Genomic DNA, 25,977 nt, shown 5'->3' with positions numbered 1-25,977 from the left:
AGTCATATGCATCTCTTTCAGCTTACCAGACAAGATACTGTGCTAGAGTATTGCTTGGCTGCTGTTTCATTTTTCTGTCCGCTGGGCACTACATGCTGTAGAAGAACCGTGCGACTACAGGAAGAATTCAGCTGTCACATAAACAAAATAATCCTAGTCCTAGTGGTTGCACAGAGTCTTGAAAGGGGCATGAGAGCAGAATAAGGTTCCAAAGTGAATCAGTCAAGTTTCCTCAAATTCCTAATTCTCACAGCCCCTCACTTTCACCAGCAGGCAGACACATAAAACCTCTCATGTGGCTCTTGGTCACACACAGCTCCCTCCAGACAAGCTGCATCTTCTGCAGCAAGCTAAGCCAGCCCCTTCAGAAAGGCCAGGGCCCTGCTGGACGGCTGACAGATGCGGTCTGCTTCTCCACAGTCAGAAAGGCCCCAACTCAGATAGCTATACCAAGCACAGCAGAGCAAGAGTAGAGACTGGCAGGGCAGAGTTTAGGTTCATTTCCAGAAGAGAGACTGTAACCTGCTGCACACTCTGACAGCAAACACGCTACCGCCCTGCTGAAACCGCCGCCTGCTGGGTGAGCACTCGGGTCCCGAGAGAGGCCGTGAAGGAGGCAGGGGGTGCGGCTCGGGGCGCCCGGTCAGCACCGCGGCCAGCGCCCCGGAGAGCGGCGCGCCCCGCCAGCACCGCGGCCAGCGCCCGGGTCAGCACCGCGGCCAGCGCCCGCCCGCCCGGCGCCGGGTCAGCACCGCGGCCAGCGCCCGCCCGCCCGGCGCCCGGCGCCCCCGAGGCGCCCGCGGCAGCCGCCTGCCGGGGTCGCGCACGGCCCTGAGCAGCGAAGCGGCCCCGCTGCTTTTAACGGCAGCCGCGTCCCCGGGAATCTGCTCCGCACGAGGCCACTTGACTTTAATCTTCTAGCCGTGCTGCTCGAAAGAACAACCCTACCCGTGACAGCCAGCCTGCTGCACCCTTTACCTGCCAAGTCATCTCCATCTCTTTCTCCACACTGGGGAACTCCCAACTCGTCTAGCATCACAGCCACATGAACTTTAATTTATTTTAATACACAAAATCAACTGCTCTTACTACAGAGGAGCATTTTTGTTCAGCAGCCATTACTGATTTCTGGTCCTTCTTGCTTCAGAAAAAATTGAGCCTTTCACCAGTGTTATAAACAGTTATAATTTAGCACTGAATAATTGGTTACCATGGTAACTACTGCAGTACAGGTTGAAATTTCCCCTCTCTCTCTGCCTCCTCGTCTGACAAGGACCTTCATCTACATATGCTCAGGTTCAAACTGCAGGCTGGCTATTGTATGTAAATTTGCGGTATCAGTTCTAGCACCAGAGCTTCAGTGAGCACTGCCACAAACGCGTGGTTGAGTTACAATGCAGCTGATGCAAACAAATTCCCATAAAACCACAATGTGGCAGCACTCCTGCTACAGTGCTCTAATGACAAAAACACGGATTTCAGCGTGCAGAAGCCATGATTCTAGGCACTGGCAGTACGTCACAGACTCACAGTTAATTCCCAATACCCCCTTCTTTTAAAAAGGGTGAAGTCCATTTACTCTACAGAACTCTGAGAAGGAGCTTAGGAGAACAAAGCCCAGTTCAAGGATCCCCTCCCTAACTGCTCTCTCCTCATCCCAAAAGGCAGCCCGCGTGCTGGCTAGAAACCCAGCTCAGTGCCTACTGACAGCTACAGCACTAACTTTCCACTGGCTTAGACAAAAGGCCTATCAGTCTCCAACACAGGCAGAACCCAGTTTCATTAACACTGCCCACAAAAGTCATTAATTAAAAAAAAAACAAAAAAAACCCCATTGATGCTCATCGAATTATTTTCTCCCCACCCCCAATAATCAAGTAGTCAGACACTGCACAAGCTGCATGTGTCGCTCCCTTAGTCTCAGGCAGGGTAGCATTAACAGAAAATTATCAGAGGTGAAAATACCATAGGTTTTTATTTCATTTTTCCCCCCACAGAAAAGCAGCATATGAAAAAACAATTCCCCCATTGGAAAATGCACAGGGAGTCAGACGACCCGAGACAGCTTTGTGTGATCTGCAGAAAGAGAAAAACATTACCATGACCATGAGGAAAGAAAAAAAAGCTGCTTCTGGGCTGCGACTTCTACTCAAAGACTGGCAGACAATAAAGTGTAGGACTGAATCAGCTTTCTTTAAATAAAGAGCTCATTATGCTTCTATCAGTAGAAAAAAGCATTTTAATGTTCTACCTTGTCTAGACAATCTGTTTTTACGGATCCCACAGGGAACGGTAGTGGATGACCAGAAGAGAAGAGCATCATTTATCCCATGTTTGCCAATGAAAGGGGTGGGGATGCTTCTAGTTGTGCTGGATGAGTATATTTTATACATATCTCCAACCACAAATTTACTGGGGGAAAGGGAAGGGAAAGGGTTTGAGGAACTTGAGTGTTTCACCCTTCCTTAACAGCCGCGTATTTGGACCAAAACAGACACTGCGCAGGCATGCTTTGACCATCCAGGGGAAGCAAGCTCTGCAAGGCCGGCAGCAGCCGAGCAGCCCGCGGCCGTACCAGGCTCTCTGCACGCACACCGCAAGATGTCGGCTCCTGTCTTCAGGACCACGTCCCATTTCCCAAGGACAGGAGACCAAGACGAACATGCCTCCGTGGCACAACGTGGGCAGCACGGCCCTGCTGTGGGACCACGGCTGTGTCTGTCCTTGGATGTCCCCGTCACAAAACACGTGCATCACCCGTTTAAGCTTTCTAACCAGAAAACGGACTCTGAGCACATTCTCAAGAAGGCCCAATCCTACTGCCAGGCATGGGAGGACAAACACATGCACCCACGCAAGTCTAAGCAGAATCAGCACAGCTCTACCAGAGCTGAGGTTTTTCCCCTTCAAGAGCAGGTGCAGGACTGAATTCTGGAACAGATCCCACATTAGAAACCCCCAAGCAGCTAGGATTCCTAACACTGCCTCATCTAGCGTATAATTTATTAGTGATCTCATTTGTAGCAAAAGTAGTAATACAATGCAATAGCTGGCAGTTTGTTTGCCAGATCTTACTTAATTTAGTGAAAGAAATCTGACAAGTGTAAGGAAAAACATTAATTATTAAAAAGACGAAAAGATAAAAAATAATAGGCAGACAAAGAGTGGAAGTTCTTGGGATATGCTGCCGTGACCTACGTTCTCTGGTGCCTGCACATCACTCATTTAAGTAGCTCTGATGGCACAGTTCTCACTCCTAGAAGAATTAAGGTCCCTTGATTTAAGATGTTTGGCTCCATCTGAGCCTCCTGTCTCTTATACAATAGCTAGAGCCCGTTCCACATGTACACCAGTGCTTCTCCATGGCACCAAGCTGCACCGCAGCAATCGCTACTTTCATTAATAAAACAGGAAACTATAAACATGTAAAGCCTGTGAGAAATTTTCCAAGTCAGGGTATTGAGCAGGCAGTACTATCATGAATCAGATCTTCACAGGGTATTGGGAGAGTCTCCAGCCAGCCTACGCCTGATGTGGAAAAAATAATAGCACTGCACAGATCAGGAAGGGAGCAGCAAACAAGGAAAAAGAAAAGAAAAAATCAAGCCATCAGTGCAGGCAAATGGGAAACACTGAAATGCAAAAGGAAGTCTCTTACTGTCGGCAGGCTAACAGCTGGTGCTTTAAATATCGGCAGCTGGATCTGTGGTTACCTTAGCCACTAAACTAGGGAGAGCAATTATTTTGGTGCTTTTCAGAGCTCAAAAACAAACCACCATGCAAAACCCACCCGCGGTACAAAAGGGTTGCAGTCAGAGCTGTGCCTTCCTCTGCCCCCAGCCGGGCTCCCTTCCGCATCCTGCCTGCCCAGGAGGCGAGCGCTCTTCCCTCGCAGCACAGGCGCTCCCCTGCAAGGCTGGGCAGCACCAGCCGACAGCGCCTGCACCTCCACTCACACCCAGGGGCCTCTCGAGAGAGCTGCTAGAAACTCAGAGCACGCCTAGGCCCCCGACGCCCAGCCCGGGCGTATTTCAGTGCAGAGCATCCTGCTCTCCAAGGCGTAGCCTCAGCCGAAACTAAAGCAAAGCCGAACCAAGCCAAGCTCTTCTTGCCCTGGATGCTTTGGAGCTGTGCTCATTTGCTCCTTCTTTTTCCTCATCGCCCTCCTCCAAGATCTCATACTGACAGCCAGGAAGGGCACCTGAACCACCTCAGGTTGCCTGCTCCTGCCTGCGAGGGAGTCCCCGCTGGTGCAGCGACCTCCAGATCCTCCCCTGCCCCATGGGCGGCCGATACCCGCTGGCACCCCCAGAGCACGGCCGCAGCGGGTCTGCAAGCCCGGCAGCCCTACGTGGATGAGCCCGGCTGGCACAAACCAGCGCCACATCCCTTAGCCAGGCAGAGGCAAAGCAAAGGTGCCCTGTACCCCTACAGAGGGGCCCAATCAGCCCTGCACGCAGCAGCAGCAGGGGACAGAGAGGCAGCCGTGCCTAGGGCAGGACAGCCACCCATCCACCCAGCGGGGACGTGCAGGAGAGCCCTGGGGTGAAAAACAGGTGAAGGCAAAGGGATCATCCAGGTGATACGGGACTCAGTGACATGGCGCCTTGTCTTTGCATTCCTAAAGAAGCCCAAAGTCCTTCCACGTGCAAAACCCCAAAAAGTCTCTACTCTCTCTCTTGCTTATAAACTGCCCTGGACAAGTGAAGCTAGCAGTTATCTCCAGAGAAACCTTCAACCCTTGCACTGGTCACACTTCCAACGTGTTGGTTTATATTTCTGCTGAGAGACGTGAGCCGCAGATGACATATCGGTACAGCGCGTGCCAGGAAGGTTTACTGTCTAGCACCAGAGACAACTGTAATGGAGGTGCTGCATTGCAGCGCGTGCAGCCCTGGCAGGAGGCCTTTCACAAGCAGGTAAGGATGTTACCATCCCATACAACGACAGATGCACGATAGACTGAACAAGAGCCCGAGCGCTTGGCTGGTAGGGAGAAGAGGGCATTATCACTACCTGAGGGGAGCAGGTGGGATACTACAAGTCCCAAGTTGATCAACACAAAAGCCTATTTTGCAAACAAAGCAAAAGAGCTGCCTGCACATCTCCTACTGGTTCTGCCTCTTTCAAATCGTCTCACTGAAGACGCAGGAGAGATCTTCCTCATGCTCACAATTCACTCTGTTTACAAGGTCTAACTGCCAGCTGAACATCCAATGTGTAAAGGGTGGGATAAGGAATTTAGAGCAGGGAGAGCAAGATTATTCACACAGCCCTCACAAGATTAAGGACTTTCAGTAATACTTATCACACGCATTTCGAGCATTAAAGGAGACATACTAGAAAGAACAGATTCTCAGAATGCCGGCAACTAGAAAGAGGAAGGCTTAGAACACAGAGGTCCTCTCCTTGTCTTTCATTATGTCACTGTCATATCAATGTCCCACTTGGTGGCAGAGTCAGTATTCCTGGCACAGCACTGAGGGGTACAAACATCCAGGAGAAGCACTGAAACATAACTGTCCTGCAAATGGTCATTGAGGAAGAGGAGTAACTGTCTGCTACCCTCCTGAAACGCACCCTGAGGACCCCCAACGACCTAATGGACTGAGAATTGCACCAGCACTTTGTCCACATCAGCAACCAGCTCTGCAACCGTTTCAAAGCAGACCCTTCAAGAGGAGCCTGAGCCCAGGAGCCTCTCTGAAAAGCACAAACGTGCACGGTCTCCTGCTCCTGACACACAAAGCATGCTGCAGGAGATGTTCCTGGAGCAATCTCCCTCCTAGCACGCCACGTGCTTCCCCACGTGCCTTATCAAAGGCACTGCCCACAGCCAGCAACCCTGGAGGCATCCTGGAGGGGCATGCCTGCTTCCTCCCACCTCCCCCACCACCCCAGAGGAGCATCACTTGCAGCTGCATCACTTCAGAAAATAACAACTGCCATTTCTTCCCCATCTAACACCTAGAAATTACTAATAAGACATATTTCCTGGAGTGAACAAACCTTTACCGTACCCAATTCCAGGGTGACCTTCCTCACCCTTGACCAAGCTGGCTAGAAAGATGGGTTCATCTTAAGGCTAAGTGGAACGAAGGCTAAGCTCCAGTTTGATTTCTTGTACAGTGGAAATTTCCACACCATTTGTTTCTTTCTTTGGACAACACGTTTGACAAATTAAAAGTCTCCACCATTTCAAAAACAAAAATGGAAAGCTAAATTAGGATCCTTCTGCTGTAACAGTTATATGAAGTAAAGAGCAGAGAGCATACAAGAAATTGTGGATGCTACATCTCAAGAATTAAAATCCTAAGCCACCCAGGTAGGATCAAGTGAAAAGCATCCTTAGGAAAGGACCCACCCTCTCAGTTTCCCCATATCATGTGAGAAGATCCCAGGGAGACAAAGAGAAAATAAGAGAGTTTTCAACTCTTCCCATATAAGTTAAAGTGTCTCGATCCACACCCAACAGCCAGTTTCCAACAGTGATGTTCCAAGGTCAGAGACCACAATATCTTTCTCGTCAGACTGGCTGCGTAGCTCGTGTCTGAGAGCTCCTGGTTGCAACAGGGCATTAACATCCTCAGATTTACGTTACAGACCCTTTCCTCTCCACGCGTGAGCCTACTGGCTTTCACTGACTCTCCCAGCGGGCAGGGAGCACTATCCTGAATTTACTGCGAGGAAAGCAAAGCACAGAAGCGACAACCACGACAGCAGAGCGTCAGAGCTGTGTAAGAGCTGCTCAAGCCCTGGCTCTCAACCTTCTGCCAGGGTCGGCAGAGTACCCAGCCATCCAGAGAACCACCTACCATGAGGCGACGGCTCTCGCATCCAGCTGTCGCATCCTTTAAATGCCCAGCCTTTTTCAGCCACAGACCTCTGAGCGATGCTTGCAAGCAGCTACTATCGCTCTCCCGAGGAGTCTGCCTCTCTGCCAAGCCTAACAGGAACCCCTCAGCCTCATTTTAGAGCATGCGGCATTACCTCTTTCTTCCTCCTCTTGATTTTGGCAGCCTTACTGTCTTTCAGCTTCTTGGATTTCTTTTTTTTCTGCACGGCAACTTGTTCTTCTGGGTAAAACTCATCCAGTCCTTCCAGGACCCCATCATCTTCTTCTGAGGACAAAAGGGACAACTTACTTGGAAGGATTTCACATGCATGCAGGACACAGCATTCACGTTTACCGCCTCAGAGGAACATACCTGAGCAGCCACGAGACACATAGCTGCACACGCAAGCGTTAACACAGCCTCCCCCAGACAACCTAGCACTGTGCACCCAGCAAGCCAGCATCTAATTCCCTACCACCACCTCAAGAAAAGCCTTGACAGACTACTGCCCGTGAACGTTTGCATTTGTACTTCTCACTTCCAGCTTCTCCCTCCCATTTTTGCATGAACTAGTACCAGTGGTTTATGGCAAACAGCATTTTGCCAGAGCAAGCAGCTTGCCATGCTTGGGCACGCACGACGTCTGCGGTACTCTGCTGATGGCTGCAGAGACCTTCCTGGGGAAGGAGCACAAACCTTCAAGAGGGCTGCAGAAAGCTGCTTTCAGAGGTGTGGACAGCAGCGGGGTCTTCCAGGGGAGGAGACACAAACTTGTCCAATGACTCCTTTCTTTGGCCCGTTTGGAAAGAAAGGAGGCATCTGGAGGCCTTAGACTATGATTTCCTACAGCAGGCAGACCAAAGGAATGGCAGCAGTACACACAGCTGTCTGAATTCAGAAGGAGCAACGGGACCTGGGCAGTCCCCTTCTTCGCAGTGAAATGTCGTGTTAGAGGAACAACGCGGGGGCGGGAGCTTGGGCACCAAAACCCGTCACTACAGCGAGAGAGCAGGGTCCGGCTCTGCGGCCCGGAGCAGAAGGCAGTCTGTCCTTCTCCCCAGCGACAGGCCACAGCAACCCTCGCGGTCTGGCCTGCTTTGAAGCCACGATCCCACGCATGTGAGCTGGGGGAGCTGCTCTCTGCTGAGACAGGAGCATCAGGACGCCCTAATGTGCTGCCTGCTATTATTGATTTTGGTCACTAGGTAATTAGGAAGCATTAGGCTTTTTATCTTTTACCTTTTAGATTTCCAAATAGAGCCCGTTAAAATTGATTCAATTAAAGGCAAATGAGAAGGAGAGGTAGGCAGCCTCTCCCCCGGTGACCTCCTCCCCCCACACGCCACGTGCAAAGACGAAGCCTCGCACGGAAGAAGGGGCGACGCTGCGGCTCACTGGAGGTCTGCCGTGGCTCCGCGCTCGGGGCCACACGCATTCGCCGGCGGCTCCCGCTGCTGGGCTGCAGGCAACCTGGCCGCGTGCCGCAGAGCGCAGCTAGCTCAGGGACCCGGCCCTGCGCCTCCTCTCTCTGCCACTCCCTGCAGCGCACTTTTATTTTCCTGTCATCATTATCTCCCCAAAAGCAACACTATTACTAATGAGTCCTGGCATTTTGTCAAATCGCTGCATTTCCTTAAAATCTAGTTCAGTATTTGATTCCTTCATTTACTTTCTGAATTTCTAAACTTATATGGTAATAACAGTCCAACCTCATAAGACCAGACAGATTTCTTTTTCAGCCTCAAATGGCAGCAGTTTAGGCGCTGCCAAGACAAGCACCTTAGCTCCTTCTCAGTGGAGCGTACTAGGGCCCGAGGGAGCCACGCAGCGTGGGGAGCACGCCTCCACCTCCTCTGATGGGACTGGGCTCATCTCCTCCAAGCAGCAGCGGAACAGAGTTCTCAGCGCATCGGTCACGTGCAGAAGGATCTTTGAAAAGCTGCGTTTCACCCGCAGCTGTCCTCAGGAAGACAAGGAAAATCGTCTTTTGGGGGAACAGGGAAGGCCTTAAACCCCACGAGGAAGGATGCAGTGGCAGTTCAGAGACAGAGTACGCAAGCACCCCACCTCTGCCTTTGGCTATTGAGAAAACTTGTCAAAGCCAAAGGAAACTGCTCAAGCGAGTTCAAGCGCTCCTACCTGCTCCTCTCACTAAAACACCCCCTTGCTGGAGGCCTCTTCTTCAAGGAACAGCAACGCAAGCACAGCAACAAGTCAAAGGTACTGAAAATGCACTAATTAGGCACAACTAAAATAGAGTCCGACAGGAACCAAGTGGAGCCGAGAAGGAGAAAGCTCCCTGCAGTGGAGACTTTGTATTTCCCTTTGGGTTTGCTTTATTTCCCTTAACCTAAAAAATAAAATAATGACATCCACGGAAAGTGCGTTTGGGAACCCGTGGCAAAAATATGTCACTTTGCAAAATATTAAGCACCTCTGCCTGAAGAGCAATTACCATGGTTCATTTGCTGATGGTTAACGCTCTACACATAGAATCTATTGGCAACTGGAGTGAAAAATTGGGGAGAGAGGCAGCAAGCGCAGTGGATTTTAGGGGCGAGTTACAAGCGCGCTGCTTTCCGTAACACAAAACAGCTGGGCGCAACTGCGTTGCTCAGACCGAGAGAAGCCGCCCGTGCTCCCATCGCCCGCCAGCACGCAGCACCGCCACGCTGCCACCCCTCCGCAGCCAGACTGCGGCCCCCAACACGCTGCCACCCCTCCGCAGCCGGACTGCGGCCCCCAACACGCTCCCACCCCTCCGCAGCCAGACTGTGGCCCCCAAGCGTCCAGGGTGAGAAGCCAAGGCCTTAGCCCCTCTCCGAGCCACTTCTGCGAGGGAAGGAAGGGGGGATGGAGGGAAGGGGGAAATGGAGGGAAGGGAGGAAGGGGGGATGGAGGGAGAGAAGGGAGGAAGGGGGGACGGAGGGAGGGAAGGGAAGGGAGGGAAGGAAGGGAGGAAGGGGGGGACAGAGGGAAGGGAAAGGAGGAAGGGGGGGACGGAGGGAAGGGAAAGGAGGAAGGAAGGGGGAGACGGAGGGAGGGAAGGAGGGGGAACCCTCTCCGACGCCGAGGGGAGGCGTCCGCCTGCACCCCCGGGGCCGCGGGGCCGCCCGCAGAGGAAGGGCCGCGCCGCCTCCAGGGCGGTGAAGCGCCACGGCTCCTGCCACCGCAGCCGCCGCCGCCGCTCGCCCGGGCGACCCCGAGCCCCGGGGGGCTCCGCGGCGCCTCCCCCCCCCCCCACGGCACCGGATTTTAGGGCTTTTCCGGTAAATACCGAACCGCCCCTTCTTTCCCGGGGAGCGGCCCCACAGCGCGGGGGGCGACAGCCCGGGGGGGGGGTGGGGAAGGGGGGGAGCGGGCCCGCCCCAGGCCCGGCCGCCGCCGCCGCCGCCCCCCGCGCCCGCCGCCGTACCCGAGACGTCCTCCTCGTTGTCCAGGTCGCCCGGGAGCTCGTCGCCGGCCGCCGGCCCCCGCATGCCGGGCGGCGGGGAGCGCCGGCCCGGGCCCGCCGGGCTGCGGCAGCGGCGGGCGCGGCCGCTCGGCACCAAGATGGCGCCCGCCCCGCCCCCGCGCGCGCGCGCCCGCCCCGGTGTCGCGCGCGGCCGTGCGGCGCGGCGCGGCGCGGTGTCGCGCGGTGTCGCGCAGCGCGCGCGCGGCCGTTACCGCGGCGACGGCGAGGGGCGGCAGACACGGCCCGGTAACAATTTTTCCCCACGTTTTATTCAAGGAAACGCAATGTACAAAATATTTCCAGGGCGGCGCGCGCCTAGTCCTCCTCCTCCTCCTCCTCCTCGTCCTGGTTGATCTGGAAGTACCGCAGCTCGTAGCTCTCCTTGCTGTTGGCCACCACGCGCAGCCAGTCGCGCAGGTTGTTCTTCTTCAGGTACTTCTTGGTGAGGTACTTGAGGTACCTGCGGGAGGAGACAGGGCCTGAGCCACCCGCCGTCCCGTCCTGCGCTGCCCGCCGTGCCCATCCCGCACCATCCCGCGCTGCCCGCTGTCCCGCGCCCAGAGTGTGCCGCCTTCTCCGGCGCGAAAAGCGAGCGCGCGGCTTCGAAGCGCCTGGGCATTTTCATCTCAGAGCGCTCAACAAGCCTTTCCTCAAGACGCTCCTCTTTAGCCCGCGCGCCCGCTCGCACGGCAAGGGCAAACGAGCCCAAGCCCACACGCGCCGAGAACGGCTCCCAACATCGGACACCGCAGGCTAAACTCCCCAGGGCTCAACAAGCAAAACCTCCTCGGAACAGCGGAACGACGCATCCACGAGCAGCCTAAGCCAAGGCCAGGAGACAGTGGTGCTCAGGAACAACGCTGCCAGCCGCGCGTTCCCCCCTGCCGCAGGTACCACAACCCCCCCGCGACCCAAGGCTCAGGAGCCGCCTTCCCTCTGCGCCCTCCGAGGCCACAGCTGCTACTCCGCAAGCAGAGCGAGGCGCCAACTGCGCCTCCAGAGCACCAAGCAAGCCGCGGTTCAACACGGCGCTAACGCCGCCTGGCCAGCGGCCGCCTGTCTTTCACCTCCTTGCGCGCTTTCTGCGGAACATGCCAGATCCCGCGCTGATGCGGAGAAAACTGCTCGGGCCAAAGCGCTTACGCTTCCCAAGCGGGGCCATTGGAGGCTGCGGGCCAGCAAGCAGCAGACAAACCAAGCTGGCGCCAACATGTGCTGTTTTCACTTTCCATCATTTTACATCTCCAGCCTCCACACTTGCAGTCTCCACTGTCAAAAGTCATCTGGAGAACACGTATATCAATACCTTTATGCAATCTGTGTAAGATGGCAAGTTACACACTTTCATAGTTTGCAATTCCAGGACTGAGGCGGGGGGATAATTTGAGACTGCTCAAATTGCTCACTCACAGAAGTTGCACCAAATTCTGTTGAATATTTTGCCGAAACATTTAGGTTTTGGTATCATTCACTTTTCCCAAGTATTCAAAGTTCTCTTAGCCTAACCTTTCTTTTTGGAAAGATTACAGACACCTGACTGGGAAGGCAGGAACATTCAGAACACGCTTAGCTTTCCCTACTTTAGTAGGCCCAATATTAGCAACCGATTCCCAGCACAAATTGGTCCTGATTTGATTATGACTCAGACCTAAAGTTGGCCGGTGCAGACTGAACTACTAGCAGGTACATAAGTCCTGGCAACAACAAAAGCCGAAGAAAAACATCAGCTCATTAAAAAGCCAGCAGATGTACATCTCTTAATTCCTCAAAAACCCCGAGACATTTATCCTCTGATATGAGCTGGAACAGAAGAGGTCCACATCTAAGAAGAGTGCCAAGCAGCCGCAGGGGAGGATAACGGTGTGAACACAGTCAAGCCACTGCATCCATCCAGCAGACGAGGTTAAACAGGATAACTACCGAATGCCAGAATGGTCAGGCTGCTTTTTCTGCATGATTTTTAATGGAAATATATTGCAAATTAGATCCAGACTTTTTTTTTTTTAAATAAAAACATGATGTGGCTTTGCAGCATGATTTACGTAAAAGTGCCCAACAGACCTTTTCTATTTATAATACTGATCAAAGAAATCACTGTAAACCCCACCCTTAGCCTCACTTAATACACATAAATCGAAACTAAAAATATGTTTGATTTGATGACAAAAATCCTGCATTTATTCTCCAGGAGAGTTAGCTGTGATTTAGATTTGGAGATGTAAAATATTTTACAGGAAAGTGATCTACAGCATAAAATTGAATTCATCAAAGCAAAATAAAGGGCAGAACTATTAGGCAATCGTAAGAACTGGGCAAATGGCAGAAGTCCAGCAGGATGAAGGTAACGCTATAGCAGTGGAAGAGTTTGGCTGTTTAATCAATCTCTAAATTCCACATTTGGCATCCTTGCGGAAGTTGTAGATCCTCCGCTGCTTTTCACCTCAGCTCGCCTTCCAAGACAGATTTTCAACCATGCCTCTTTCTTAAAGATCATTTAGAAACAAAGTGCCACTGCTCCCTATTTCACAAGCAGTGTAGTTCCAAGGCAGCAGGACATGGTACAACTTATGTGCCAAGACATCTTTTCACTAGTTCTAGTGTTTCCTCACGCATTAGGATTTTACAGAAGAGCTTCCTGCCTTGTGGCCCTGGGAACTAGTGTTAAAAGATGCTATTTTAGAAGCTTATTCCTACCAAGCACCACAACTTGAGAAAATGAACTACCTTCTAGCAACACACATCATCAAAAGAGCGGGTGGGGGGGCACTCACGTAGCTAGCTTCACCTGCTATCACAAACAGAGGACCAGAAGTCTTCAGGATCCAAAGAAGAGACCGGACAAACAGCAGACATCCCAGTGCACCTTTCACAACACCCTCCTGCCAGCCAGCCTCAAGCCTGACTCAAGGGCACCGATTTAACGCCACAGATCCCTCGCTGGGACCGCAAGAACGGGGCTACCTGATGTCAGCAGCGACTACTGCTACGAGCGGCAACATCGTGAGCGGCTGCCTGCGGCTTCACACCCACAGTGGAACGTGCCACGTGACGGTGATTCACTCCGCTGCTAGCGGAGCACCGCAGCAGCACCCCAGAGAAAGGCTGCGCTGCCAGCCCGTCCCGTCCGAACCGCCGGCGGCTGCCCCACGTCCTTACCTCTTTGAAAAAGGAACCTCTGAAGTAACAGTGATCTTGCTCTTGCTCCTCTCAATGGTCACCACACCCCCACCCAAGTTACCAGCTTTGCCGTTAACCTTGATTCTTTCCTGCAGGAACTGCTCCTGCAAGAGAAGAGCGCGACCGGTTAGTCAGGGTTGCCAGCTCCCAAGCACCAAGGGGGTTTACGGCTTGTTTGCCCCGAGCACTTTGACTTTTGGTTAGAACCAGGAAAGAGACAAAGTGGTCACACGTCGACAAAAAGCAGAGAAAAGCCTTTTCCTTGCAGGTAGGTAGGTTTTGACCTACAAATACGTTGCATGACTAATCCTGCTGGCTCAGACTGGCCCATTCAGACCTGCACATAAGTGACCTTCCCAACTGTGAAAGAATTAAATTGTTTTCCTATTTCACTAATATTTCCTGCTTTTTGAGATGACAGTAGAAATACAAGCTGTTTTATGACTCTCAGAGAATGTTGCCCAGAACCCTTTGTTTCAAACCTATACTCCTTGTATGCGAACACAGCTTCACGAGATATCCCCCAGAAAGAATTCTGGAACTTAATGCTGTCCTCACATGCTGTTTCTTAAAGCTTAAAAGAAATCTAAATCTTCCAAGTTATAAATAATAGACATTGTTCAACAGGTAAAGAAAATACACAAACTAACTGTAAATTGTTTACAAAATAATAATCCTCCTATTTACATAACTTTATGCTGTTTGCTAAGCAGCCTATTTAGATGTTGCAATTAGATATGAACACTACTTGAACAGCTGTCTCTTAAGAAGAATGCACACGCAGAATAAGACGCAGGTTTACTTTTGAAGCGACATTTCTGCTTGTCAATTTAAGTCTTTCAGTCCAAGGACATGTTTTCCTTTTAGGCAAAGGAATAAAGCTTAGAGCAGACACAGTGACACTTTCTAACCAGAGGGTCCATCTCATTTCCTGCTCCCCTCCTCCCCCTAAACACGTATGTGTAGGTAAGTTCTTGTAACCTTGAGTCGAGGGCTGCAGTAAAAGCGTAGCCCTTTTTGTTGTTTTTGATCATGACAAAGAACATACAGGCACTATTTTCAGCCTGCTAGGAGCCTTGAAAAGCAACAAAATCAGAGTTCTGCAGATTTAGGCTCATATAGCAAAGTTTAGTTCAAGCTACTGATGTTAATTTAGCCTTTTTAACTGAATAGTTTTTAAGGTACAAGAGAGACCCTGTTACCCCCAAAAGAGTTAAAGTTTTGAAGAGGTATAAACAACAAGGGAATCTCAGTGCGCGTTTAGGTTGCCAGCCTGTCACGAGCAGCCCCCCAGCCTCCAGCACAGCACGGACTCTGTTTCCTTTAAAAGCACTTCCCAGCAGTGCGGACATTCCCCGGGATTTGCTCTACACCGCACAGCCCACTCCAGCAAGGGGGGGAAACAGCGAGAGCGGTTGGAAAACCAGGAGCTGCGGCAGGAGCCGCTGGGGCCGTGCTTCCCAGCAGGCCTTCGGGAGCGGACGGCAGCAGCCCTCCCAGGCCCCCGCTCCGGAAGAGCCCCGAAGGGCGGCAGGGCAGCGGGGAGGCCCCGGGGCAGCATCCGCTGGCGGCGTGGCCGTGGCCCCGGCACTCACGAAGTTGGCAGCGTCCATGATGCCATCCTCCACAGGGTGGGTGCAGTCCAGGGTGAACTTCAGCACCTGCTTCTTTTTTTTGCCGCCTTTCGCCGTGGGTTTCTTCTGCGGCGCAGGGAAAGAGAGAGCCATGAGGAGCGGGCTCTGGCAGCCAGGAGCAGCAGCAGCTCAGGGGAGGGAGCAGGGGGGAGAGGGAAGGGCCTGGGCCCAGGAGAGAGAGTGAAGAGGGCAGAGGGAAGGTGCCCAGGGGAGGAGGCCGAGGGGAGAGGGGAAGGGGGAGAGGGAAGGTGCCCAGGGGAGGGGGCCGAGGGGAAGGGGGAGAGGGAAGGTGCCCAGGGGAGGGGGCCGAGGGGAGAGGAGAAGGGGGAGAGGGAAGGTGCCCAGGGGAGGGGGCCGAGGGGAGAGGAGAAGGGGGAGAGGGAAGGTGCCCAGGGGAGGAGGCCGAGGGGAGAGGGAAGGGGGAGAGGGCAGGGGCCCAGGGGAGACGGGAAGAGGAAGAGGGCAGGTGCCCGGGGGAGGGGGCCGAGGGGAGAGGGCAGGTGCCCGGGGGAGGGGGCCGAGGGGAGAGGGCAGGTCCCGGCCCCGGGGAGGCGGCGGGGGGAGAGGGCAGGGCCCGGCCCGGTCCCGCCCGGGAGGTGCTCGGCTCGAGCCCGGGCCCGGCAGGGGCGGCGGCCGAGGCCCCGGGGCGGGCCGGGGGGCGGCGGGGGCCCGGGGGCGGCGCGGGGGCCCGGCGGGCCGCCCGCCGCCGGCGGACACTCACCACGGGCGCCATGGCGGCTCCAACGAGAGGGGCGAAAAGGGAGCGCCGCGCCGCGCGCATGCGCCGAGAGGCCCCCGGGCGGCCACAGCGCATGCGCCGCCGGCCGCGCCGCCTGCGCCCACGCCGCCCCCAGCCGCGCGCGCATGCCGCCTGCTGGCGCGCGCCGCGCGCAGGGGGCCCCGCTGACCGCCGCGAGCATCGATGGGCTCCGGCGGGCTCGTGTCTGCCGGCCCCGCCCACGCACGCCTCTGCCTTCCCCGAGATCGAATGGTGCTGCCTGGCTGCGCGGCGCACGCGCGGGAGGGGGGCCACCGCGGGGGCGGGGCCGGGGCTGTGGGCGGGGAATGGGCGGGGCTGTGGGAGGGGGCCGAGGCTGTGGGCGGGGCGGGGGCGGGGATGTGGGCGGGGCCGGCGGGGCCGCTCTGGGTGCGGGAGGGGGTCTGCGGGGGGGGGCGGGGGAAGTCCGGGGGGGGATCCGGGATGGGGGGGGGTCTGGGGAGGGGGATCGGGGGGATCCGGGATGGGGAGGTCCGGGGGCGATCCGGGATGGGGGGGGGGGGTCTGGGGAGGGGGATCGGGGGGATCCGGGATGGGGAGGTCCGGGGGCGATCCGGGATGGGGGGGGGGTCTGGGGAGGGGGATCGGGGGGATCCGGGATGGGAGGGTCCGGGATGGGGGGGGGGGGTCTGGGGTGGGGGGCGGGTCTGGGATGGGGGATCCGGGGGGGAGGATCCGGGGGGGGATTCGGGATGGGGGGGTCTGGGATGGGGGGAGTCTGGGGAGGGGGATCGGGGGGTCTGGAATGGGGGGGCCGCGGGGGGGGGGGGGTCCGGGCCGGGGGGGATCCGAGGGCGTCCGGGCCGGGGGGTCTGCGGGGGGCGGTGGGGGCGCACGCACGTGCCCCCGGGGTGTGTCACTGCCCCGCCCGGGCGCCGCCGGCTCCGGCTCCGTCTCCGTCTCCCCCCCCCCCCGGCCGGGGCTCAGCAGCAGCCGGCGAGCGCGGGGCTATTTTTGGGCCGCGGACGTCGCGCCGCCCCATCGCTCTCATTCCAGCGGCGCGGCCGCCCCCGGGCCCGGCCCTGGCCCCGGTTCCTGCCCCGGCCCGGCGCGGTGGGGACGCGGCGCCGCAGCCCCCGGACAGGTAAAGCCTCGGCCCGGCCGCGCTCCCCGGGGCGCAGGGCGCTGCGGCTGGGGGGGCCCCGTCCCGGGGGGGGGGGGGGGGCCGTCCCGAGGGGGGGGGGGGGGGGCCCATTGCAGGGGCTGCTCCGTCCCGGGGCTGCTCCATCCCGGGGGGGCCCATTGCAGGGGCTGCCCCGTCCCGGGGCTGCTCCATCCCGGGGGGGCCCCGTCCCGAGGCCACGCGGCTCCTACCCTAAAAATAGCGGCTCGGGCGGCGCTGGGCGGCCGTGGGGCGCCGCCGCCGTGGGGCACCGCTGCCGTGGGGCGCCGCCGCCGCCCGCCCGGCTCTGTGCCCGCAGATGGCCGGCGGGATCTTCGCGCCGCTGGGGAGCTGCGCGGCGCTGGAGGCGGCGAGCTGCCACCCGCTCGTGTGCCTGCTGTGCCGCGAGCCCTACCAGCAGCCCTGCCTGCTCGACTGCTACCACAACTTCTGCGCCGGCTGCCTGCGCGGCCGCGCCGCCGACGGCCGCCTCGCCTGCCCCCTCTGCGGGTAAGGCCCCCCCGCGCCCCCCAAGCGACGGGCCGCGGGGAGCCGCTCCGCTGAGCGCGGCCCTGTGCGCTGCTGTGGCACCTCCTGCCCTGCCTCGAGGTGCCGGAGCCGCCGCCGGGCGCGCGTGCGGGTGCCAACGTGTGCACGCGGGTGCATGTGTGTGTGCGTGCGGGTGCAAACGTGCATGCATGTGTGTGCCTGCGGGTGCAAATGTCTGAACACGTGTGCATGCATGCATGTATGTGTGTGCATGCAGGTGCAAACACACGTGCATGTGTGAATGCATGTGTGTGTGCCAGTGCAAACATGTGAACACGTGTGCATGCATGGGCATGTGTTCGTGCATGTGTGTGCCGGTGCAAACATGTGAACATGTGCATGTGCGCGTGCATGTGCAGACATGTGCACACGTGCGTGGCAGGGCCCCGCGGCGCCGGCCGGCCCCTCGGCATGCTGTTTGTGCTATTCCGGGCGCTGTTTGGAGGTTGCCAGGGTGGCTGGGCCCTGCGGCGCCTCCCGCGGCCAGACACCCCCGGGATGGACGGGGGGGGGGCACGGAGCCGCCAGCCACACGGGGCACCCCACGGGCTGACGCCGGCCCCGCAGGCACCCGTCGGTGGTGAAGGGCGGCAGTGGGCTGCCCCCCGTGGACCGGCTCCTGCAGTTCCTGGTGGACGGCTCGGCCGAGGGCGAGGAGGAGGCGCAGTGCGCCAACTGCGACCTGCGCTGCGCCAAGGCGGTGAGCGCGGGGCGGCGGTGGCGGGGGCACAGGGCGCCCGAGAGCCGCCGCGACACCGCGCTCTGCCCGCCCAGGAGCTGGACGCCATGTACTTCTGCAACACGTGCAGCCAGCCGCTGTGCGCCCCGTGCCGCGAGGAGACCCACCGCGCCAGGATGTTCGCCCGCCACGACATCGTCGCCCTGGCCAAGCGCACCAAGGACATCCACAAGAAGTGCCGTGAGTGGCGGCGGCCCGGGGCGGCACCGGCACTGTGCCGGGGCCGCCTGACCCGGCGCCTCCCTTGCAGCGCTCCACGAGGAGCCCTACATCATGTTCTCCACCGAGAAGAAGTCCATGCTCTGCATCAACTGCTTCCGCGACATGCAGGGGTGGGTGGCCACGCGCCCCGCCGTGCCGGCCCCGCGCCGTGCCCACGCCCGCGCCGCGCTCACGCCTCCCGCCCCGCAGGGAGAGCCGCGCGCACTGCATCGACATCGAGACGGCGTACATGCAGGGCTGCGAGAAGCTCGACCAGGCCGTCATGGTACGCGGGGCGGCGGGTGCCGGGGCGCTGCAGAGCCGCCAGGCAGCGGGGTGCCGCCGCCGCCGCGCCGTGCAGCCGCCCGCCTGCCCTGCCCAGGCCGTCAAGGAGCTGCAGACGGCCACGCGCGAGGCCATCGTCCTGCTCAAGGCCATGGTCGAGGAGGTGCGCAACAGCGCCAGCGAGGAGGAGACGGCCATCAGCTCCCTCTTCAGCAGCATGCAGGTGTGGCGGCGCCGGGTGCACGGCACGGCTGGGGTGCACAGCACAGCCAGGGTGCACAGCCCGGCCAGGGTGCATGGCATGAACAGGGTGCACAGAACGGCCAGGGTGCACGGCACAGCTGGGATGCACGGCACAGCCGGGGTGCATGGCATGACCAGGGTGCATGGCACGGCCAGGGTGCACGGCACGGCCAGGATGCACGGCACAACCTAGGTGCACGGCACAGCTGGGGTGCACGGCACGGCCTGGGTGCACAGCATGGCCAGGGCACACGGCACAAATTAGGTGCACGGCACAGCTGGGGTGCACGGCATGGCAAGGGCACATGGGCTGGCCTGGGTGCATGGCACACCACGGACCCAGGCCGCCGGCACCACCGGCTCTGCCGCCGGCAGGAGAAGCTGGCCGAGAGGAGGCAGACGCTGCTGAAGGCGGTGCGGAGGTGAGGGGCCGGGCGCGGGCGGGCACGGTGGGGCGGGCGCTGGACCCCGCCGACGGCCGTGCCGCCCCGCCGTGCCCGCAGCCAGCACGAGGAGAAGGAGAAGGCGTTCCGGGAGCAGCTCGCCCACCTCGCCGCGCTGCTGCCCACGCTGCAGGTAGGGCAGGGCTTGGCAGCGCAGGGCCCCACAGTGCCAGGGCACCCGCGCCAGCGTGACGCGGCCGCCCCGGTGCAGGTCCACCTGGTCACCTGCTCGGCCTTCCTGAGCTCCGCCAACAAAGCCGAGTTCCTGGACCTGGGCTACGTGAGTGGGGCGGGAGGGCGCCGGGTCCCCGCGCCGCGCCGTGCCATGCCGGGGAGCCCCGCCGCGGCCCCGCGCCGCCAACCCGCCGCTCCCTTGCAGCAACTCATGGAGAGGCTGCAGAAGATCGTCAAGCTGCCCCATCGCCTGCGGCCCGCGCAGACCAGCAAGGTAGAGCCCGCCCGGCGCCCGGGCACAGCGTGGCGCAGTGCAGCATGGCACGGTGCAGCACAGTGCAGTGCAGCATGGTGCAGTGTGGCGCGGTGCAGCACGGCACGGTGCGGCACGGCACGGTGCAGCGCAGCACGGCACGGCGCAGGCAGCCCTTCCCCACGGCGCTGCCAGGCAGTGGCTGCAGCGGGCGGTGGTGTCCGGCCGGGCGCCCGAGCCCCCGCGCCGCTCGCCTCCCTCTCGCCCGCAGATCAGCACCGAGTACCGGGCCGAGTTCGCCCGCTGCCTGGAGCCGCTGCTGACGCTGACGCCTCGCCGCTCCGTGGTGGGCAGCGCCGGGGCCATCGGGCCCGGTATCGCCGCCGCAAACATGTGAGGCGCCCGGGGGCCGGGGCAGGCCGGGCTGCAGCCCCCAGTGCGGCAGCACGCGCAGCCGGGGGGCACGGCCGGGGCAGAGCGTCTGGCCCCGCTCGGCACTGGCACCGGCACCAACACTGCCCCGGCAGCCACAGGCCATCGGAGCGGCCCGTGGAGGCGCATGGGGACCTGAGGCCGGCGGTGCCAGCCCCCCCCATGGCTCAGACCCCACTGCCACCCCAGCATGGGCTCAGCTGCAGCAAGGGCTACATGCACCCCGCTGTGCAGCCCACCTTGCACCCTGCTGTGCATCCTGCTGCGCATCCTATCATGCATCCCATCGTGTGCCCTGCTGTGCACCCCGCTGTGCACCCCACCTTGCACCCCACCTTGCACCCTGCTGCGCGTCCTGTCATGCATCCCATCGTGTGCCCTGCTGCGCACCCCACCACGCACCCCGCCGTGCACCCTGCCGTTGTGCAGCCCGCCTTGCACCCTGCCCTGCAGCTCGCTGTGCCCCCTGCAATGCCCCCTGCAACGCGTGCTGCCCCCCCCCCGGCTGCGCACCCCGCCGTGCCAGACCTGCCCCCGGCGCTGCCCTTGAGCCTGTCACCTTGGAGGTGGCCCGGGGACAGCGCTGAGCACAGCTGTGCTGATTAACAACAGGCACCGGGGCTTCAAGTGACAGTTCTGGGAAGCGGGACGGCACGCGGGGCGCTGCGGGCGGGCGGGCGGGCGGCGGGGTGCTGGGGCGAGCGGCACCCCCGGCACCGGCACCGGCACCGACCCGCCGCGGGGCTCTGCCCCTGCTCCTGCCCCTGCCCCCGCTCCCGCTCCCATCCTGCTGGCACCGGCACCAGCACCGGGGCCGAGGTGCCGCTCACCTGCGTGCCGGCCCCACCGCCGCCCGCCGCCCCTCACTATTTTTATCAGAATTTCAGAGAACTGCCCCGGCCGCGTTCCCTCGCCCGGGATATATTTAGGCCCGTTGATGTCAGAGCGGCGCGGCCCGCCAGGCGCCGCCGGCTCCGCCATGCAGAGGGGACAAGCGGCGGGGCCGTGCCGGCGCCGTGGCCGTGCCGGGCCGGCGCGGGGAGGCCGCCGGGGCGCCGCACGGTAGGGTCGCGGCCGGGCTGGCGGCGCGGGGGCGAGCGCGGCGGGGACCCGCTCGGGGCGCCCGCAGGCGGCGGCTGCCGCGGAGCCTCCGCTGCCCTCCCCGCGCCGGGGCGGCCGGAGGGAGCCAGGCTCCAGCCCCGGGAGCCCCCGGCACAGCCGCTGCACGGAGCGCGGTGGGTCCTGCCGTGGGGCACCGCGAGCTGCTTTGCAGGGTGGCGCGAGGTGCTTCCTCCCGAGCCGGGTCGCCGAGCGAGGGAAGGGAGCGGGGCTCTCGGCATCTTCCTCGGCTGCAGCCCGGGGACGGGGCGCCGCGGTCCTGGGATGCCCGTGGTGCTCCCGGCCCCCGGTGCTGCGGGGGACGAGGGGGCAGGAGGACGAGGACGCACAGGGCAAGGCAGCGTGGCGCCAGCGGCCGGGCAGCACGTGCACCGGGCGCCGCCTGCTCCCGTGCCGGCGTCACCGGCGCTGGCCCTTGCTCCGCTGCAGGATCTCCGGCAGCCCCTGCTCCAAGACGCTCCTGGTGCCCGGCCGCCTTCCCGCCGGCGACGGCATGGCCAGCAGCTCCGTGGTGCGCAAGCCCTCCATGCATCGCTACATCAGCACCAAGGTGCTGCTGGCCGAGGGCGGCGACTCGCCCTTCGCCCAGCACTGCCGCAACTACGAGAACACCTACCGGGTAAGGCCGCGCCGCGCTGTGCCGCCGGGCCCCCGCCAGCCTCCCTCGGCACGCTCGGCGCGCAGGCACCACGCTCCGCGGGCGCCCGGCGGACTCGCGCTGCCCCGTGCCGCGCAGACGCTGCAGGCGGAGATCCAGAGCCTGAAGGACCAGGTGCAGGAGCTGCACCGCGACCTCACCAAGCACCACTCGCTCATCAAGACGGAGATCATGAGCGAGATCCTGCAGAAGTCGCTGCAGATGGACGTGCAGATCGCCGCCCACTACTCCTCCGTGGAGATGATGCGCAGCGTCTTCGAGGAGGTACAGCACTGCCGAGCCCCGCGCCTCGGCTCACCGCCAGCACTGGGCACTCGCCGCAACGTGCCGCCCGGGCCCCCGTCTCGTTGCAGATTTGGGAGGAGACATACCAGCGGGTGGCGAACGAGCAGGAGATCTACGAAGGTACCAGCGGTGCGGGGGGTCCGGCGGCGCTCCGCAGCCCCGCGGCACACTTCGGGGCCGCCGGGAAGGCGGGCGGCAGCACCCCGGCCGGGCGGCTCGCGGCACCGCGCTCTCCTCCCAGCCCAGCTCCACGACCTGCTGCAGCTGAGGCAGGAGAACAGCTACCTGACCACCATCACCAGGCAGATCGCCCCCTACGTCCGCTCCATCGCCAAGGTGAAGGAGCGCCTGGAGCCCAGGTAAGGCGGCGGGCGCTTCGCCGCGGGCGCCGCGAGCCCCGGGGCAGCGCCGCCGCCGCCGCTCGCTCGCGCACCGTCTCGCCGCAGGCTGCAGGAGTGCCGGGAGCCCAGGGACGAGCGGGCCGAGACGCTGCTCCGGACGGACGGCGAGGGCGCAGCGCCCGGAGAAGCGGCGCGCAGGTAGGCGACGCGTGGGCGGCCCCGTGCCCAGCCGCCGGCGAGCCCTCGCTCCGCCGCCCGCTTCCAGCCCTTTTCCGCTCCCTCTAGGAGCGACGCGGCAGGCGGCAACGAGGAGAGCAGCGAGAAGGTTCTGGAGAGCAAAGGGGACAACCGGCCACCCGGCACCACCACCGCCGAGGACCCGCTCCCGAAAAGCAAGGACTATTACAGAAGCAAGCAGAAAAGCGGAACGGACAGCGCCGCCCGGAAAGAGTTTGCAACTTAAAAAAGCCAAATGCCGAGAGAGTCCCATTGCTTTGTGTTCATTATAGGTAAACGTTAGCTAATTAAAGCGGATTTAATGAGGAGCTTCTCAAGCACACGTAGGGTAATGTCCAGGTTGTTTGCAAGAGATCCACTCGCTGGCATGGAAAGAAGCACAATTTTTAAGATTCAGTTTTTGACAAAGTAGTCTAGAGTTCCAGGCTCGCGCTTGCGCGTCGAGTTCAGACGTGGCCTTTGCCACCCGCGTAAGCGTTACCAGAATGCTGTTTTCTTGCTGAACGCAGGAGAACGTTAAGTAAATCGGTCGTACGCTGCAGCGTGAAAAACGGCGCCGCTTCTCGCTGCTCAGCACCAGACCCGGGCAGACAGAGCTGCCGCAAGCCGGGGATCTGGGGGCGACGGGCGACAAGCGTGCGCACGCAGGAGCCCCGCCGGGCGGCCCAGGGGAGGGTAGCTGAGAAACCGGACGCTCGACAATCAGCACGTGAATGCACATTATTTTGATCAAGGATACTTTTATTTAAGAAATGAAAAGTATGCTCAACATCTGCAAAAGAAAAGCTTAGACATATTAAGTATTTCTTCATGTAAAAAGAAGTACTAATACGTACTTGGTCTCGAGCACGCTGTTCTCACACCCGACTCCAAACAGATGCGGAGTCATTGTAGGAAAACATTCACCTTTTTCAACCCCAAATTTCCTATCCCAGATGTTGAGCTAACGGCCTGCCGCTCCAACAGGGATGCCCGAGCGCTTGCTCTAAAAGCAAGCGGTGACTTCCCTATCAGATTGCAAATCTGAAGCCGATTTACCAGGTGAGAAAGGGCTAGATTAGAAGCTGCTCGCAACAGTATGGTAGTGCAGCAGGTGGCAGTTACTCATTTGCAAATAAAAGCTATACCCCGATTGTCTAAGAACTCTCATTTTGCGCCATGAGCAAAGATAAAAACCAGAGAATCAGAATACAGCGAATGTTCTGAAGTGCAACAGGTACCAAAACCCCGGCTCAGGAATTACTTTCTCTGAAAAAATAATTTACTTAATACCCGTCTCGTGTGTTAACATCGAGATAAAATGGCCCGACTGAGTCCCTCTCCTTGTTCTGCAACTCAGGACGAGAGAAAATAGGCCTGTCAGTTCTGGGCGTCCCAGCTGCTCTTAAAAAACACATTAAGAGCGCAAACACGGGGCAAGGGGAATCGTGCGTGTGCTAAAGCCAGGACTTCACCTCAGGGCTGCAGAGCGTCTTCTGAATTGCTAACAGGGAGCAGAATCAAAAACTTGAGTGCAGTAACAGAAAGAGGTTCTCTATTCCTTTTAATATTTATGCTATTTAAAAAATTATGAACTGCTGCAGCACAGACGTGTACTGTCTATTTTGACTAGCTGACTTAGATTTTCATTAAAAATTCAGACACCTTCCTCGTCTGGTGAGCTCCTTTCTCCTAAGGTTCCAGATACTCAAGTCACAGGGCTCTCAAAAAAATAAAATAAAAGAGACTGTTTGTGGAACATAACTGCTAGCCAGCCTCATTCAGGGCAATGGTTCAAAAAGCACCGAGTGAGCCTTGAAGCTTTTGCTATAGATGAGGACGTTTTTCCAATTTTTTTGTTTCAACACATCTTGCCTTGGACAAACCCTACTGCCGTGCAAGCTCCAGCCTGGGTAAGAGTTAGCGTTAACGCAAAGAGCCGCTTCGGGGCGCTGCCAGCACGTCGGAGCAGAGCTGTGCTTTCTGCAAGCGCTGCTCCTCTGCCCGGCGTGCTTCAGCTACGGCTCTTCTCGTCGACACGGCGAGCCACGTTTTGCTTCGCGGAAAAGAGGAAAAACGAAAGCACACCTCTGAGAGGGCGTTCCCACCAGGACAGCACACACCCTGCCGACTAGCAGACGTATTCCACAGGACCTGAGGTTTGGTAGGCACGATGCAGCCTGAAAGCCCTCCCCGGCATCACTGGGAGCATCCCACCTCAATGCTGACACTGACTATCTGTTGAAAGCCAAAAGAGAACCACCAGCATTCAACTTTGTGCTTTAGAAGCAGCAATCGTTACCTAAAAAATATTCACGACAGTCAAAATATCTCTGTGCAGACAGCTCTCCTAAGCATGTGACATGATGCATCTTCCAAAGCACAAGTTACAGGATCTTCGACCTGTACAACTGAGCATCAAACCACGGCAGAAGTAAACAGTTTCTTAAATACTCTTTCAAACTAAGTAAAGATTTAAGTAGGTAAGTGCTGAACATCTAACAGGAGTTAGAGTTCAGAGTCCAGTCACCCTGCTTTACACGGCGGCGCCGCCTGCCTTACGGCCAGAACGCAGCGAAGGCCGGAGGGGACCGAGGCGGAGGCCCCGCTGCAGGAGCCGGCCCTTCGGCCCTCCGCGACCCTCGCCGGCTTCCTTCCGGCAGCCGTCTGCGAGGGGCACGCGTGCTAACCGCCCGCGGGGAGCGGACACCAGTCTTCCTGATGAGACGTCTCCAGAGCACCATGGGAAACGTGATGTTAGCTCAAAGCCTTTGAAATAAGGCTAATGTAGCATCAGCAGTTCTGGTTGCAATCAAACACTCATACATTTGGATTTACACGTGGTGGCTCACTGAAACGACAGGACAAAACTAGCTTCTCAGTGTAGCGAACTAACTCCCTAATACATTTGCCACTACTGGGGAGACAAATGGTGCAGCTTGTGCCACACTTCAGTTTACTACAAAGAACAATTTGAGACTAAAAAATATTTTCTGTTGTTAACTTAGGTCAAATCCAAGTGATAGTCGTTTTTGTTTCAAAGTACATTTATGCAAGT

The 25,977-nt window shown here is 59.0% G+C and overlaps 3 protein-coding genes across 10 annotated transcripts in view; 1 reads left to right on the top strand and 2 right to left on the bottom strand.

The window, feature by feature from the left end:
• CHD5 (chromodomain helicase DNA binding protein 5) overlaps positions 1-10,367 on the bottom strand; it is a 48,821-nt gene extending 38,454 nt beyond the window's left edge. For 4 of the 5 annotated variants that reach the window (XM_067311150.1, XM_067311153.1, XM_067311152.1 and 1 more), the window contains exons 1-2: positions 10,252-10,367; positions 6,991-7,121 (exon numbers count right to left, since the gene is read on the bottom strand). In XM_067311150.1, coding sequence (XP_067167251.1) covers positions 6,991-7,121; positions 10,252-10,315 — 195 coding nt within the window. In that variant the 5' untranslated portion in view covers positions 10,316-10,367. The remainder of the gene's footprint in view (positions 1-6,990; positions 7,122-10,251) is intronic. The other variant, XM_067311151.1, reaches the window with a different exon arrangement.
• A 170-nt stretch (positions 10,368-10,537) lies between these two features.
• RPL22 (ribosomal protein L22) lies at positions 10,538-15,913 on the bottom strand. The gene is made up of 4 exons (XM_067311057.1): positions 15,823-15,913; positions 15,063-15,167; positions 13,447-13,571; positions 10,538-10,750 (listed from the first exon to the last, which is right to left on the bottom strand). Exons 1-4 carry the CDS (start codon positions 15,880-15,882, stop codon positions 10,606-10,608), a joined length of 435 nt encoding a protein of 144 aa, XP_067167158.1. The 5' UTR covers positions 15,883-15,913; the 3' UTR covers positions 10,538-10,605.
• A 980-nt stretch (positions 15,914-16,893) lies between these two features.
• RNF207 (ring finger protein 207) lies at positions 16,894-24,588 on the top strand. 4 transcript variants are annotated; one of them, XM_067310869.1, is made up of 18 exons: positions 16,894-16,963; positions 17,301-17,491; positions 18,098-18,230; positions 18,340-18,449; positions 18,520-18,601; positions 18,681-18,756; positions 18,853-18,978; positions 19,374-19,420; positions 19,502-19,574; positions 19,653-19,721; positions 19,821-19,889; positions 20,140-20,261; positions 21,849-22,038; positions 22,156-22,341; positions 22,431-22,482; positions 22,604-22,721; positions 22,809-22,901; positions 22,989-24,588. In XM_067310869.1, the coding sequence occupies exons 2-18, from the start codon at positions 17,301-17,303 to the stop codon at positions 23,214-23,216; spliced, it is 1,965 nt and encodes a 654-aa protein (XP_067166970.1). In that variant the 5' UTR covers positions 16,894-16,963; the 3' UTR covers positions 23,217-24,588. The 4 variants fall into 4 exon arrangements, with proteins under 4 accessions (XP_067166970.1, XP_067166971.1, XP_067166973.1 ...); XM_067310870.1 differs by lacking the exon at positions 16,894-16,963 and having other exon boundaries at positions 17,270-17,491; positions 19,380-19,420; XM_067310872.1 differs by lacking the exon at positions 16,894-16,963 and having other exon boundaries at positions 17,270-17,491; positions 18,305-18,449; positions 19,380-19,420.
• Positions 24,589-25,977: the final 1,389 nt, after the last annotated feature.

The sequence above is a fragment of the Apteryx mantelli genome, chromosome 26 (genome assembly GCF_036417845.1).
Source record: "Apteryx mantelli isolate bAptMan1 chromosome 26, bAptMan1.hap1, whole genome shotgun sequence".
In the NCBI taxonomy this organism is placed as follows: Eukaryota; Metazoa; Chordata; class Aves; order Apterygiformes; family Apterygidae; genus Apteryx; species Apteryx mantelli.
The sequence above is the reverse complement of the archived record's forward strand: the minus strand, read 5'-3'. Positions and strand labels throughout refer to the sequence as shown.

What these genes read in the sequence shown, in the direction of transcription:
- RPL22 (XM_067311057.1), bottom strand. Translation starts at nt 15,882, where the DNA reads ATGCGCGCGGCGCGGCGCTCCCTTTTCGCCCCTCTCGTTGGAGCCGCC. An exon ending in GAGCCGCCATGGCGCCCGTG is followed by an intron (nt 15,168 to 15,822) that starts GTGAGTGTCCGC and finishes CCTGCGCCGCAG; the next exon opens with AAGAAACCCACGGCGAAAGG. An exon ending in GAGGTTCCTTTTTCAAAGAG is followed by an intron (nt 10,751 to 13,446) that starts GTAAGGACGTGG and finishes CTCCTCCCGCAG; the next exon opens with GTACCTCAAGTACCTCACCA.
- RNF207 (XM_067310869.1), top strand. Translation starts at nt 17,301, where the DNA reads ATGGCCGGCGGGATCTTCGCGCCGCTGGGGAGCTGCGCGGCGCTGGAG. An exon ending in CTGCTGAAGGCGGTGCGGAG is followed by an intron (nt 19,421 to 19,501) that starts GTGAGGGGCCGG and finishes CCGTGCCCGCAG; the next exon opens with CCAGCACGAGGAGAAGGAGA. An exon ending in GGCCCGCGCAGACCAGCAAG is followed by an intron (nt 19,890 to 20,139) that starts GTAGAGCCCGCC and finishes TCTCGCCCGCAG; the next exon opens with ATCAGCACCGAGTACCGGGC.